This window comes from Ascaphus truei, chromosome 1 (assembly GCF_040206685.1).
Source record: "Ascaphus truei isolate aAscTru1 chromosome 1, aAscTru1.hap1, whole genome shotgun sequence".
Lineage (NCBI taxonomy): Eukaryota > Metazoa > Chordata > Amphibia > Anura > Ascaphidae > Ascaphus > Ascaphus truei.
In genome coordinates, this window is record NC_134483.1 from 30,391,754 (window position 1) to 30,405,121 (window position 13,368).

The 13,368-nt window shown below is 48.1% G+C and overlaps 1 protein-coding gene across 6 annotated transcripts in view; it reads right to left on the reverse strand.

The window, feature by feature from the left end:
- Positions 1 to 2,880, reverse strand: part of EPG5 (ectopic P-granules 5 autophagy tethering factor) — a 133,624-nt gene extending 130,744 nt beyond the window's left edge. For 4 of the 6 annotated variants that reach the window (XR_012799090.1, XM_075585471.1, XM_075585480.1 and 1 more), the window contains exon 1: positions 2,708 to 2,880. Coding sequence is in view for 5 of the 6 variants with exons in the window: in XM_075585471.1 (XP_075441586.1) it covers positions 2,708 to 2,761 (54 nt within the window). In the remaining variant the exon portion in view is untranslated. The remainder of the gene's footprint in view (positions 1 to 2,707) is intronic. The other 2 variants (XM_075585457.1, XM_075585447.1) reach the window with 1 other exon arrangement.
- Between the last annotated feature and the right edge of the window lie 10,488 nt (positions 2,881 to 13,368).

The following is a 13,368-nucleotide window of genomic DNA, read 5'->3' on the forward strand; positions in this document are numbered from 1 at the left end:
CAGAGAGCATAAAAAGGACAGGGTGTGGGGAGGAGAAGGTTTTTATCTGCACAAACACCTGCTGATCACAGTGACCACATGAGGCAGTCACCAGAGGAAATCACCCGCCTCCCCAAGTCTCAGCTTAACAGGTTTACAAATTAACTTAACATTATTTTTGATTACTTATAGGGGTCAGATTTTTGATTAAAAGGAAATTAATCATGGTATCCAATCAGACCTTCAGTGTCATGTGAACACTTGGATAAAGAAAGCTGTGGTCTCTATCAGCCATAGACAGAGGCACATTTTTGCATGACATACACCGAACATCAAAAGAGCCCTCAGCATGCTACCCCATGTGACAGTCACTGCATGTCGTTAGGGCAGTGAAGTGATTAGTTCACTTTGGTCCTACAGAAGATTAATGCTTATGGAACTTGGAGTTCGCTTTGACCTCTCCAGCCTTTCAGGTAACCAAAATCTTTTGACTGCACCTTTAAAGCTCAAGACCCAATCTGATCAAATGACAGTGTAAACTGCACCTTTCATAATGGGGGGGGGGGGGGTTTAAGGCTACCCTAACCCTGCCAATTTGTGTAAATGTAACGCTCCCTTCCCTGCCTTATTCCTCTCGCCCTGACTTTTAAATTGCTCATGAGTATGCACAAATCTGATCACGTTATCACTCAGCTACAGCACAGAAAATAACCCTCCCCACCCTACAGTCTCCCCTCTGTAAATAAAAACAATGGACAATTGCCAAGTTTTCAAAGTATTTTTTTAAAATATCTACATTTGTCTTTTTTTTTAAAGAAAATCAATTGTCTATGGGACAGTTCAATCTGGGGGTAAAAAAAAAAATCTAAGAAACAAATAATCATCCTTTGCTCCCCGAGTGCTGGATTATAGGCCACACAGCCACATCCCCTACACCAAGTTCCGATCATGTGATCCACCAAAGGGAAGAATGGGTGATATTACTGTAGCAGGGTTCCCCCTGGGCCCTCCTTACCTTCGCTTAGCAGGGGGACCCCTGCGCTGTGCTGGGGAGCTGCGGGGGCGAGTGCATCTGCGCATGCGCAGAGGTTCACACGAAGCGGCGGCCATTACAGATTCGCGCATGCGCAGATAAGAGCTTGAGGCGGCCATTACAATGTCACACATGCGCAGTGAAGCAGGCGCACGCGGTCCCAATAGCAAAGAGGTCCTGCAGGGACTAAATTAACCAGAAGCCTCTGGGAACTGCCCTTTCACCTGCTGCATTACAGCCAATAGGGTTTACAGATTCTCCTGCTGCAAAGGAGTTACATTGTTGCATGCTGAGTCAGCAGGAGCTGGGACACAGACAAGGGAGGGTGTATATGTGCAGAGAGGCAAGTAGCCTCTGCACTAAGCCAGAGACCTCCCCTTATCTACTCATATAAGGTTGTGGCTGCTGTAGGGAAGGCCCCTTCAGTTAGTAGTGTGAGAAGTTCAGGGACACAGCTGCAGTGCTGCAAGTCCCTGACAAGTGTGGTCTGGGACCAGACCTACCACTCAAGATAGAGACTATCTGTATGGTGGGATCACCCAGAGGGAGACCACCCTGTTTGGAGGAAGGCGCCATCACTGATGCTTCAGCGCTGGACGCAGACGGATCCTCTTCCTGTTGTTCTGCTGTACCCGGGTGCGGGAGCCCCGGGCAGGTATCAGTCACCTAGTGCACCAATATTCTGCATATATAGTAAACTGTTTATATATACTTTGGTGTATGTGGTTACTGTGTATGAGGTCCTGTGTCAGGGGTTATTCTATACTCTAGGATCCTGCACAGGTGGAGGCGCTGTGCATGTAAGTACGTTTCAGGATACACCCCAGGCTCTCACTGGCGGAGGCTCAACCCTGTGTCCTGTGAACCTGACAGGTAACGCACCACACCTGGTAATGCATGTGGATTTCCCCACATGGTCTCTATCTGCGATTGTGTTGGGAGGGAAAGTGTATTACATTACTAATGGTCCAGCTTTTCAAAGACAGAAGTGTGATGGGCCCCTAGTATGAGCCTTATGATAATGTACACTCAGTATGTGTGACAGCTCTAATGCACCTTCCCCAAATATTAATGAGCAGATAGACTATTAATGTCTTAACCCCTAAAGAAACACGGGGGGGGACAGGCCTCGCACCCACCAGACATCAAGGGGGGCAAGCCATTAAGGCCCCTAATGTCTAATGACAGATATTAAGCGATAACAGACCTACCCAACCAAGGGGGTGACCGGGATACAAGGTGCAACAGGCCTTTAAAGCCCTCAACTCCCAGAAATACAGAAGTGACATGCTCCTGATGCCTCCTCTCCCTATACCGCTGTGATAGCTCCCTGATTAACGGCTCCTCCATATAACCAGAGGGCGAGTAGGGGGCGGGGCTATGACGTATCCGCAGGTACTAAGCGGCAGGGGGGGGCATCCGCGCGAGACCCTCCTCACCTGCAACCAATCTAATGAGGGAGAAGGTGTGATAAAGGGGCGTGGCCCCACACGCGCCGCAAACTGACTGTTCTGAATGACAGGTAGGGGGAGGTGGTGACGGTCGTCGCGCGCTCTCTCTCTCTCGTTGGTCCCAGGTGTGTGAGCACGCGCGCCGACCTCTCTCCCGCGTCAGGTAGGGCGCGTGACCCAAGTGACCGTTACTCTGCGGCCGGTCTGTGAAGGGCATTCGGCGAAAGGCACCGTCTTTCTTTACCTTGTCATGCCTCGCCCTGCTCTTGTGCTTTCGGGGCCTCACCGCCTCCGCCATGACCGCCGGTGGGTCGCGCTGCTGTGTGCCGGGCGCCGCGGTCCGTGTCACTGCCGCAGGTTTCTGTCGAGTCAATAAACACGGACATAATCACAAGCTCGGAGAGAGGAGGGGGCGCGGTCACGTGCCGGAGCGCTCCGGCCAATCAGCGAGCGGCAGCTACAGGGAGAGCCATGGGACAATCCTCCGAGTCGCGTAGCGATAACACGAGTGCCTGGCTGCTAGTGTTACCTGCTCTGTGGCTGTGTCACTATCACACCTACATGCTGACGTTGTAGGAACTAATAGAGTCGTAACGGGCATCATTGGCTTCTGTGTCTTTTTATACTGATGCCTGAATGTGCCAGTAACATCTTAGTGCAGGGTTTTTCTACAGGGTTTCGTAGAAACCCTTGTGTTACCCAGACATCCCTAAAGGGTTCTGTGCAAGTTTCAGGTCACTTCAAAATGATCCCAAATACAGAAGAATTTACAATGCATCTGATCTCAGACGCGCTATTAGAGAGGGTTGGGGTTCCTTACAATGCATCGTATCTCAGACGCGCTATTAGAGAGGGCTGGGGTTCCTTAGAATGTCATAATATAATTATAGGGTTCCTTAACCATAAAAAGGTTTAAAAAAAAAAAAAACAATCATTTGAGTGTTGATAATAGCCATCCCAGCTGTGACCACTGACCCCACCAACAATAAGGAGTCATCCACTGTCATACAAGAGAAGAAGGGTCAGTCACTCATGATTATTGATGTCACCCAACCCTTGTCTGGGGCTGAAATCGGATATTGACCTTTCGTTAGAGACCTGACCGGGCGATTCGCCTTCTTGGCTCCTCTCGCATCTCTAGTCATTCTCTGAAGAAAGAAACGGATAATGGTGTAATAAAGTTTTATGACGCGACTAAAAAGTAGAAAAATGGGTCCGTAGAAAAATCGCTGCAGCTCTCTACCTCTCATGGACACTGGCATCCTTTCCCTGCAACGCATGCCAGATGAAAACACGTCCAGAAAGAAGCGAGGTTCCGATTCAGCATCTGGTCCTCAAGGGGGGCGGGGAGTCTCCGTGTTCGTAGCCCTAAGGGTTTCACTGCATTAACCGTAGTTTCCTCGGGGGAAAGGAGGCCAGTGTCCGCGAGTGGTGGAGAGCTGCATTGATTTTTCTACAGACACAGAGTGGTCACAATGCGATTTTACCTTCGTAAACATGAGTGCAATCCAGACGCTTACTGTTTTACTGTGATAAAACGTTATTATTCCAGTATCCGTTTCTTTCTTCATTTGGGAGGAGAACAAGCAGAGGAACTTCTATCCCTTGATAGAAATCTGATTATACTCACAACGCCTAATTTTTATGGCAACAATGTCAGTGAGCTTAATCCATGTGATATCACCACAAAGTTGTTTTAAAAACAAATTGCACTATTTTGTGTTTTTGCGGAGTCTGCTGGGACTGTCTGGGTTGGAAAATCCAGGAAGAAGGAAGGCCGCGAGGCTGCGCTGAAGCGGGGACGTTTGTTCAAAACCTGGACTAATAGATAACCAAAACCCTTTATTGCTTTTTGCTGAGACTGTGTATATTGTTGCATGTACCAGGGCATGTTTTGAGGTGGGAACCAGCTTAGCTGGCCATCCAGTTAGTAAGGGTTAAAGCTACAGTGTAGTTAGTTTTCCCTAAAGGGAATAGGTGTTATTTTTATGTTTTGTTTTGACTTAAAGTGACTGTTTAAAACTGTCACTAATGGAGAAATAAACCGCTGAAGGTTGATGGATGAGTACCCCTTGTGTGTATACACGTGTTTGTCCCCTTTTTATACAAAACAAATCCTAGAAGACTGTCTCAGGAAGAGCCTGGGCAACCGTCAGCGCTATATAAAGGGAGCAGTTTGCCACATATGGTGGAGAATGCGGACAGACACTGAGAGGTCTGTGGGTTTGAGGAAAAATGTGGGGATTTAAAATGGCCGCCTGGTCGAAGTAAAGTGCAGACTCTGCAAGTGAAGTCTGTCCCACTGTGTATGACCAGTTGTGCTTACAGCATACACAGAGAATGTGTGAAGTGTAGATGCAATAGCACCCAGAGGTCAGTAGATGAAGATATGTTAAGGCCCTGAACCCAAGCAGAAAACCAAAAATGTTTGCTGAAGAAAGTGAAAATGGCATCTAGAAAGTGCTGAGTGTAAAGTCTGCCCCGTGAGTGCTGTGTAAAGTTAATGCCATAAGCAAAGTGCTGAGTGTCAAGTTTTCCCTGTCGGGTTTTTTAAATGGTTGAATTTAAATGTTTGTTTTGCAATGTACATAATCATACAAAACACTGTTCCTTCAGGCCATATGATGATGATGACGACGACTCGTATGTGGCCCCAGGAAGAGAGCTGTACCCGCAGATAAATTTAGTATGCTAGGCCTGTCATGAACTAGGTCACATGGAAGACTTGTGTCCCCAAATTTTCAAAGAAAAACGGCTGCAAAAGCAAGCAACGTGTTGAGTGCAAGCAAGATATGGAAGCTGATACCAGTGAGTGTGTGCCCAGTACTAATGATGTCTCTGGAGCTAATAAAGCAAAGAGAAAAAAGAAGAAGAAAGAAAAGTATTTCAAGTCACAGAGGAAGGGACCAAACCACCTGAGCCTGCGATGTCAGGACAACATGCGTCAGAAAGGCGCTGAGATGTGCTGCTGACCGGAGTGACGGGCAAAATTGTCACAGGAACGGTGGCAAAGAAAAAGGAGGAGCAAAGAGAAGCTGAATCTTTTATCCATGCTAAAGAGGCTTTAATTTCTGAACTCCAAACTGTCCACCATGATTATGAAGTCCCGCGGGAGCAATTGGATAAGGAGCGAGAAGATTACACTGAGGTACAGAGGAGTATACTCCCAGCTATACAAGAGTATACGCGGCATTGAAGAAATTAGGGCATCTCTTACGGAGTGAGTTGGAGGAGGTGACAACTAGTCTGGAAAAGGCCAACACCTCAATTGCTACTATGGAGGAAAACCAGAACAAGTCTGACAAACTGATTGCTAACCTCAAACAGAAATATAAGGAGGCTCTACAAGAGGGCCACGGTCTAAACACAGAGCTGGGTATGTTGAAGGAAACCCATGAGAATGCCCTGAATTATTTAGAGACTGTAATGAAAGAGAATGTAAGTCTGAAAGAAGAAAATTCAGATTTGTCTGACCAGGCTAGTGAAGGAAAGGAGAAGCTTCACCAAGTAGAAAAAGTGACGGAACAATTGTCCCAGGAAATTTTAGAAGTACAGGCAGCACTGCAGAATGCAGAAAGAATGCTGGAAAAAGAACGCCTCTCCCTGGAGCAGCATACACACGCACAGCATATACTGCAGAGGCAGCTGCAAGAGCTGTGTGCACATCTACAGGAGCCCAATGAGAAGCCGTGGGTCCTGCAAGAAGAATGTATCCTGGCTGCTAACAAAGTAAAAGCTCTGCAGGAGCATCTGAATATCCAGTGTCCCCGCAGAGCATCATGAGCAGCTGAAGGTCACGTTGAGCGTCACAAGAGCAACTCTGGAGGCAGAGCTTAGAGGCCAGGTGACTGTATGAGAGGGAGCACGAGAAGGTCAAGAAACTAGAGCAAGTGATGGAGAAGCAGAGAGGCTGCTCCATCCCCAAAAGTCAGTACACTCAGAAGAAAGAGGTAATCGCAAGCAGCCGCGACCCTGGTGATGAAATCTGCATCGCTCCAAAATCTGAAGGATGCACTGATGCAAACTCAGAGCAAGCACAAGGAAGAGGTGAAGCCTTGAGAGGAGCCTTGCAGAATCAAATTGCAGAGCTGCAGACGCAGATTGCTGAGCTCAAGATACAGCTCACCAAAAAGGAAGAGAGGGAGGAGGTGTCCGTCCGCCAACTTCTCTCTCTCCGATTTCTCCATTTCCCCTTTTCCTCTCTCTGACCATCACCTCATCTCATTTTCTCTCTCTCGCTTCTCTCCATCTCCATCTCGCCGTCGTTTTTGCAGAAACCTGCGCTCTATTAACCTACCTACCAGCTCTTGATTACACTTTACACTCCTCCCTCTCCTCTCTCAGTTCTTCTTCAGACCCTGACAACCTGGTCAGGAACTACAACTCTGCCCTATCTTCTTGATCTTCATGCCCCGCTTTCTCTCTGCCGTCCTCGCCCTTCTAACCCCAGACCCTGGCTAAACCCCCACACACGCATGCTGCGTTCCTCCACTCGCTCCTCTGAACGCCTCTGGAGGAAATCTCAGACGCTCGCAGACTTCATTCACTACAAATTGATGCTGTCCTGTTTCAACTCTGCCCTCTCTCAGGCTAAACAAACCTACTTTTCATCACTAATCAACACACATAAGTCTAACCCACGCCGACTCTTTTCTGTCTTTGACTCTACTCAGACCACCCTCGGCTGCCTCCTCTTCTTCTCAGGACTTTGCCGACTTTTTTAAGGAAAAGGTGGAATCCATACGTCAGAACATCCCATCTGTTGCCTCCTCCCATCCCACACTGCTTCCCAACTCCCTCCTGCCTTTCTTGACTCTTTTTCCGCTATCTCGGAGGAGGATGTGTCACTGCTGATCTCCTCTTCTCCCTCTACTACTTGCCCTCTTGATCCCATTCCCTCCCATCTCCTAAAATCTCTTGCTCCTTCTATAATCCCTTTGCTCACACAGATCTTTAACTCTTCCCTCTACTCTGGTACCTTTCCATCCTCCTTCAAGCATGCAACCGTTATACCATTACTCAAAACAGCAAGCTTGACCCTACCTGTCCTTCTAACTAACGACCTGTCTCCCTCCTGCCTTTTGCCTCCAAACTCCTTGAATGTCTTGTATTCTCTCGATTGCTACACTTTCTCAACACCTATTCTCTTCTAGACCCTCTACAATCTGGCTTCCGCACTGCTCACTCTACTGAAACAGCCCTCACTAAAATAACTGGCGACCTCCATGCTGCCAAAGACAGAGGTCATTACACTCTGCTCATATTACTCGACCTCTCTGCAGCATTCGACACCGTGGACCACCCTCTTCTCCACATTCTCCATACTCTTGGTATTCGGAATAAAGCTCTATCCTGGATCTCCTCTTACCTCCTCCTCTATTGATCTCTCTGTGGGGGTACCCCAGGGCTCTGTCCTGGGATGCCTTCTCTTTTCTCTTTACACACTCTCTCTAGGTGACCTAATCATATCTTTTGGGTTTAAATATCACCTCTATCCTGTCGACACACAAATTTACCTTTCAACCCCTGACCTTACACCTGCTATACAGACCAAAGTTTCTGAATGCCTCTCTGGAATATCATCCTGGATGGCCAGCCGCCGACTGAAACTTAACATGGGAAAAACAGAGCTCCTTATACTTCCTCCCAAACCTGGCCCTACTACCTCCTTCCACATTACTATTGGAAATACGATCATTCACCCAGTAGCCCAAGCACGCTGCCTACGGGTTACACTTGATTCCTCTCATTCTCCTCTCATATTCAAAGCGTTTCTAAAACTTGTTGCTTTTTCCTCCGCAATATCACAAAGATACGCCCTTTCCTCTGTTACTCGACTGCTAAAACTCTGACTCTGGCCCTCATTCTCTCACGTCTCGATTACTGCAACCTCCTGCTGTCCGGCCTTCCTGCCTCTCACCTGTCTCCCCTACAATCTATCCTAAACGCTGCTGCCAGAATCACTCTACTCTTTCCTAAATCTGTCTCCGCATCTGCCCTCCTGAAATCCCTCTCCTGGCTTCCGATCAAATCCCGTATCTCTCACTCAATTCTCCTCCTCACTTTTAAAGCTTTACACTCTTCTGCCCCTCCTTACATCTCAGCCCTAATTTCTCGCTATGCACCATCCCGACTCTTGCGTTCTTCTCAAGGATGTCTTCTTTCTACCCCCTTTGTATCTAAAGCTCTCTCCCACCTTAAATCTTTCTCACTTTCTGCCCCACACCTCTGGAATGCCCTTCCCCTCAATACCCGACTAGCCCCCTCGCTATCCACCTTTAAGACTCACCTTAAGACACATCTGCTTAAAGAAGCATTTGAATAGCACTGGATAATCATGGACACATGATACATAAAGCTTGGCCCCCTGCAGACGTACTTACTAGAATTCCCTCCTACTGTCTCTGTATGTTCTCCCTACCTACCAATTAGACTGTAAGCTCCTCGGAGCAGGGACTCCTCTTCCTTAATGTTACATTTATGTCTGAAGCACTTATTCCCATGACCTGTTATTTATATTATTTGTTATTTATATGATATGTATTACTACTGTGAAGCGCTATGTACATTTATGGTGCTATATAAATAAAGACATACAATACAATACAATACATGGCACTATGAGGCCAAAATGGCCCATGCCTGCAGCTTGCGGAACCACACGGCCAGTGAGAGGGCCCGGCTGGAGCTGGACAAGGTCCGGAAGGAGCACCGGCAGCTGCAGGTCAAGAATAGAGAAAAGGAAATAGTTAAACCTTGCTCTGAATCAACTGACAGACGTGGAATCGCGATTCAACTCCAAAGAAGTTTAACTGGCAGCCGCACTGAGTGGAAAAAGAAATAGAGAAGGACAGCTTCAATACCTGAGGAAGGACCTAGAGTCTGAGCGTACTGGCCGCAAGATGGCAAAATATATATATATATCTGTAAAATAGCAAGCTTCAGAAGTCATGCTATATTCCATGTGTGTGTGGGGGGGTGGGCGTGTGTGGGTATGTGTGTGTGGGGGGGGGGGGAGATGCAGGGGGGTGTGCGTGGAGTGTGTGTGCTTCTCAGAGAGAGAGAGAGTGTGTGTGTCCTGTATGTGTGTGTGTGTTTGTGTGTGTCCTGTCTGTCCTGTCTGTCTCTGTGTGTGTGTGTCCTGTCTGTCTGTGTGTGTCGTGTGTGTGTGGCATGTCGGTCTGTGTGTGTGTGTCCTGTCTGTGTGTGTGTGAGTCATAGGAGAGGAGGGGGAGATATGAGATGAGGAGATACAGTATGAGGAGGGGAGGGGGAGGTATGAGGAAGGGGGGTATGAGATGAAGAGGGGAGATATGAGGAGGGATGGGGGAGATATGAGGCGGGGAGGGGGAGATAAGAGAAGGGCAGGAGGAGATATGAGGAGGGGCGGGGGAGATATGAGGAGGGGATGGGGAGATAGGAGGAGGGGAGGGGTGGTATTAGGAGGAGAGTTATGAGGCGGCGAGGGGGAGATATGAGGAGGGGAGGGGGAAATATGAGGCGTGGAGGGGTGGTGAGGAGGAGGGATGGAGGAGATATGAGGTGGGGGGGAGATATAAGATGAGGATGGGGAGATATGAGGAGAGGAGAAATTAGGAGCTGAGGGGAGATATGGGGAGGGGAGATATTAGGAGATATGAGGAGGGGAGGGAGATATGGGGAGGGGAGTGGGAGATATGAGGAGGGGAATGGGAGATATGAGGAGGGGAGGGGCAGATATGAGGAGGGGAGAGGGAAGGTATGAGGAAAGGATGGGGAGGGAGAGGTATGAGGAGAGGAGGGGAGGTATATGGAGAATTGGGGGAGGTATGAGGGGAAGAGGGGAGGGTATAAGGCGGGGAGGTATGAAGGGGCAGGTATGAGGAGTGGAGGGGGAGGTATGAGGGGGCAGATATGAGGAGAGGGGGAGGGGCTGTGTGTGTAGGTAAGTGGCTGTGTGTTTGTCACTGTGTGTGTGCACGTATATTGGAGAGGGAGGTTGAATGTGGGGAGGGGAGAAAAATCCATGGGGGTGGGGGTGTAAGAGAGAGGGGGTCAAGGAAAGGGTGACTGGGGAGTGTGAGGTGGGGTGAGAGTGAGGAAGTGTGTGAAAAGGGGGGGTTCTTGCAAGGCCGCCGAAATGTGGGTGGGGGGGCCCCAGTGGAAACGTTGTTGCTGGGCCCCGGGAAAGCTGTCTGCGGCCCTGCATGGCAGTGATGTCACTAACTGCCACGAGGAGAGCAAGAGACCCTATTTTGCCAAGTGTAATATACACACAAGGTCAGGAATGTCACATTTTTAAAATGTCTTAATTTTAATTAATGCCTACATTTTATTTAATTTTAATTTGTCAATTAATTATTTAATTTTAATTTGTTAATTATTTTAATTTTAATTAATGTCTTCATTATTTATTTAATTAGAGTAGAGAAAGTACATTTCAGATTTCAGGCTGCAAAGTGGTTTGTTTTATTTCTGATAGTGAAATCCCTTTAATTAATACAATTTGTTATGTTGAAGTTAAACTTTAAAAAAGGTGGTTTGTGGGTTTTTTTCTGCTGCTGTCTAGAAATTTAAATTTATTGCATTTAAATGCTGATTTCAAATTCATATTTGTGCACCCTTTTTCCTGCAGCGTGGGCACTCACAACGGACATTGTCGTGCCTGCCACGAGGACGCATTTTTACAGACCACCACTGGTCCATACAAACCTCAGGTCAGTCCAGAAAATAATACAAATAATTTAAAAAAAAAATATGTTGATTTTCATTTTTTTTCCCCAACTATTTTAGATAACACACACACACACACACACACACACACACACACACACACACACACACACACACACACACACACACACACACACACACACACACACACACACGGTGGGTGAGGGAGCAGAGAGAGCGAGAATGGGAGGGAAGCGGGGGAGACGAGAGTTTGTGTTAGGTTAAGAATTGGAAATAAATACATTTTGAAGTAGTAATCATCCCCTCTGAACTTGGCATTCTTGGCCATTTTTGCCCTGGCTGTAAGAGTTGAAGGGCCCAAGTAAAGCCCCCAACTCTATACACACAAACACACACTGCAGGGCCCACCTCCTATACACACAAACACACTGCAGGACCCACCTCCTATACACACAAACACACACTGCAGCCCCCACCTCTATACACACAAACACACACTGCAGCCCCCACCTCTGTACACACAAACACACACTGCAGGGCCCACCAACTGGACGCATTATGGCGCCGAGGCATCACGTGATGTCACATTGTTATGCCAACATGTCACCGCCTGACGTCAATGTCTCGTTGTCATGGCAACGGTGTGCGTCACGTGATGTAATTTGTTTTATAAATAATTTTTTAATGTTTCCCGGTTTTTCATTTTGAAAATCTGGTCACCCTATGTAATCTTACAGTGTATTTTGGCATTACACTAAGGTAGGCATGGAGCTAGACGTGAACTCAAATTTACTGGTGCTTAGTTCTTTAAAGAACCAACTATTTATTTATTTATAAAATGTTTTACCAGGAAGTAATACATTGAGAGTTACCTCTCGTTTTCAAGTATGTCCTGGGCACAGAGTTAAGACAAATAATACATGGTTACAAATACAGTTACATAAATGAGCAGGGTATACATTATATACAAGACATTGCGTGCACAGTTAAAGATAATATATATTATGGGCGTATGTAACAGTTACAGACCAGATTAAAATGTGAGACTGCCTTAGTTTTGAAAGAACTTAAACTGGTGGTGGCTGTGAGAGCCAGTAGGGTGTTCCAGTTTTGGGGTTGCACAGTAACAGAAGGAGGAGCGGTCGGCTTCTTTGTTGAGCCTTGGGACCATGAATAGTCTTTTGGAGTCAGATCTCAAATGTACCAAGGCATATTATAATCAAAACCGATACAAATAGCTAGTTTTATATTGCTATTACAACTCTTAGCTTCAATATGTTTTTGCTCTAACATTTGCGCCATCTGGATCAGCCTGCAATTTAGTGCAGCATTTCCACTTGTATTTTTTTCTTATTTCCCCTAGGGGGGAAGCAGAGCTGAACCATGTTAGGCCTGGGACCCGCTGCACTCGTTGGCGCGGGCGGCAATGTAGCGAGTTCCCCACGAGCAGGGGAATCCTCGCGAGCCGGTCCCGGTCCCCCCTGGCGGCACAGCTGACTACACGCTGTGGCGCGTCAGCCGCTAGGAGACACAAGAGAATGGTGTTTCCTAGCTTCGACGCGTCACGTGGTGTGGCTGTGAGCCAATGGGGAGGGGAGGCTGCGGGAGGAGGAGAGGCTTCGGGGAGCGGGGAGGAGTGTGGAGTGAAAGCAGCGTGAGTGCCTGTCTGTGTGTGTGTCTGAGTGCGTGCGTGCCTGTCTGTGTGTGTGTATGTGTGTGCCTGAGTGCGTGAGTGCCTGCCTCTGTCTGTGTGTGTGTGTGTGTGTGTATGTGTGTGTATGAGTGCGTATGAGTGCGTGAGTGCCTGTCTGTGTGTCTGTGTGTGTGTGTATGTGTATGTGTGTGTATGTATGTATGTATGAGTGCCTGCGTGTGTGCGTTTTTTTTACTTACCTGCAGCCCGTGGCAGCCCGTGGAGGGAGGGGGGGGAAGAGTAGCGGGTCCCTCCGCTCAAGCCACGCCCCCCCCCCCTCCCTGTCAATCCTCCCACTCCCGCCCACCTCCCGCTCTGGCCCCCCACGTCATGGCCGCGCCCCCTCACGTCATGGCCGCACCCCCCCCCCGACCCGTTTGGCCACGCCCCCCCCGCTACTACTGAAGTTTCCTGTAGACCGCAGATCGCGGTACAGCGAGTTGCACGCGCCGCCGGCAAGCAAGCTAGCCGTGCGGATGCGTGCAACGGGACCTTAGCCTAAATTTCAGCTCCAGGGGCCCCTTGCTTCCCAAGATACC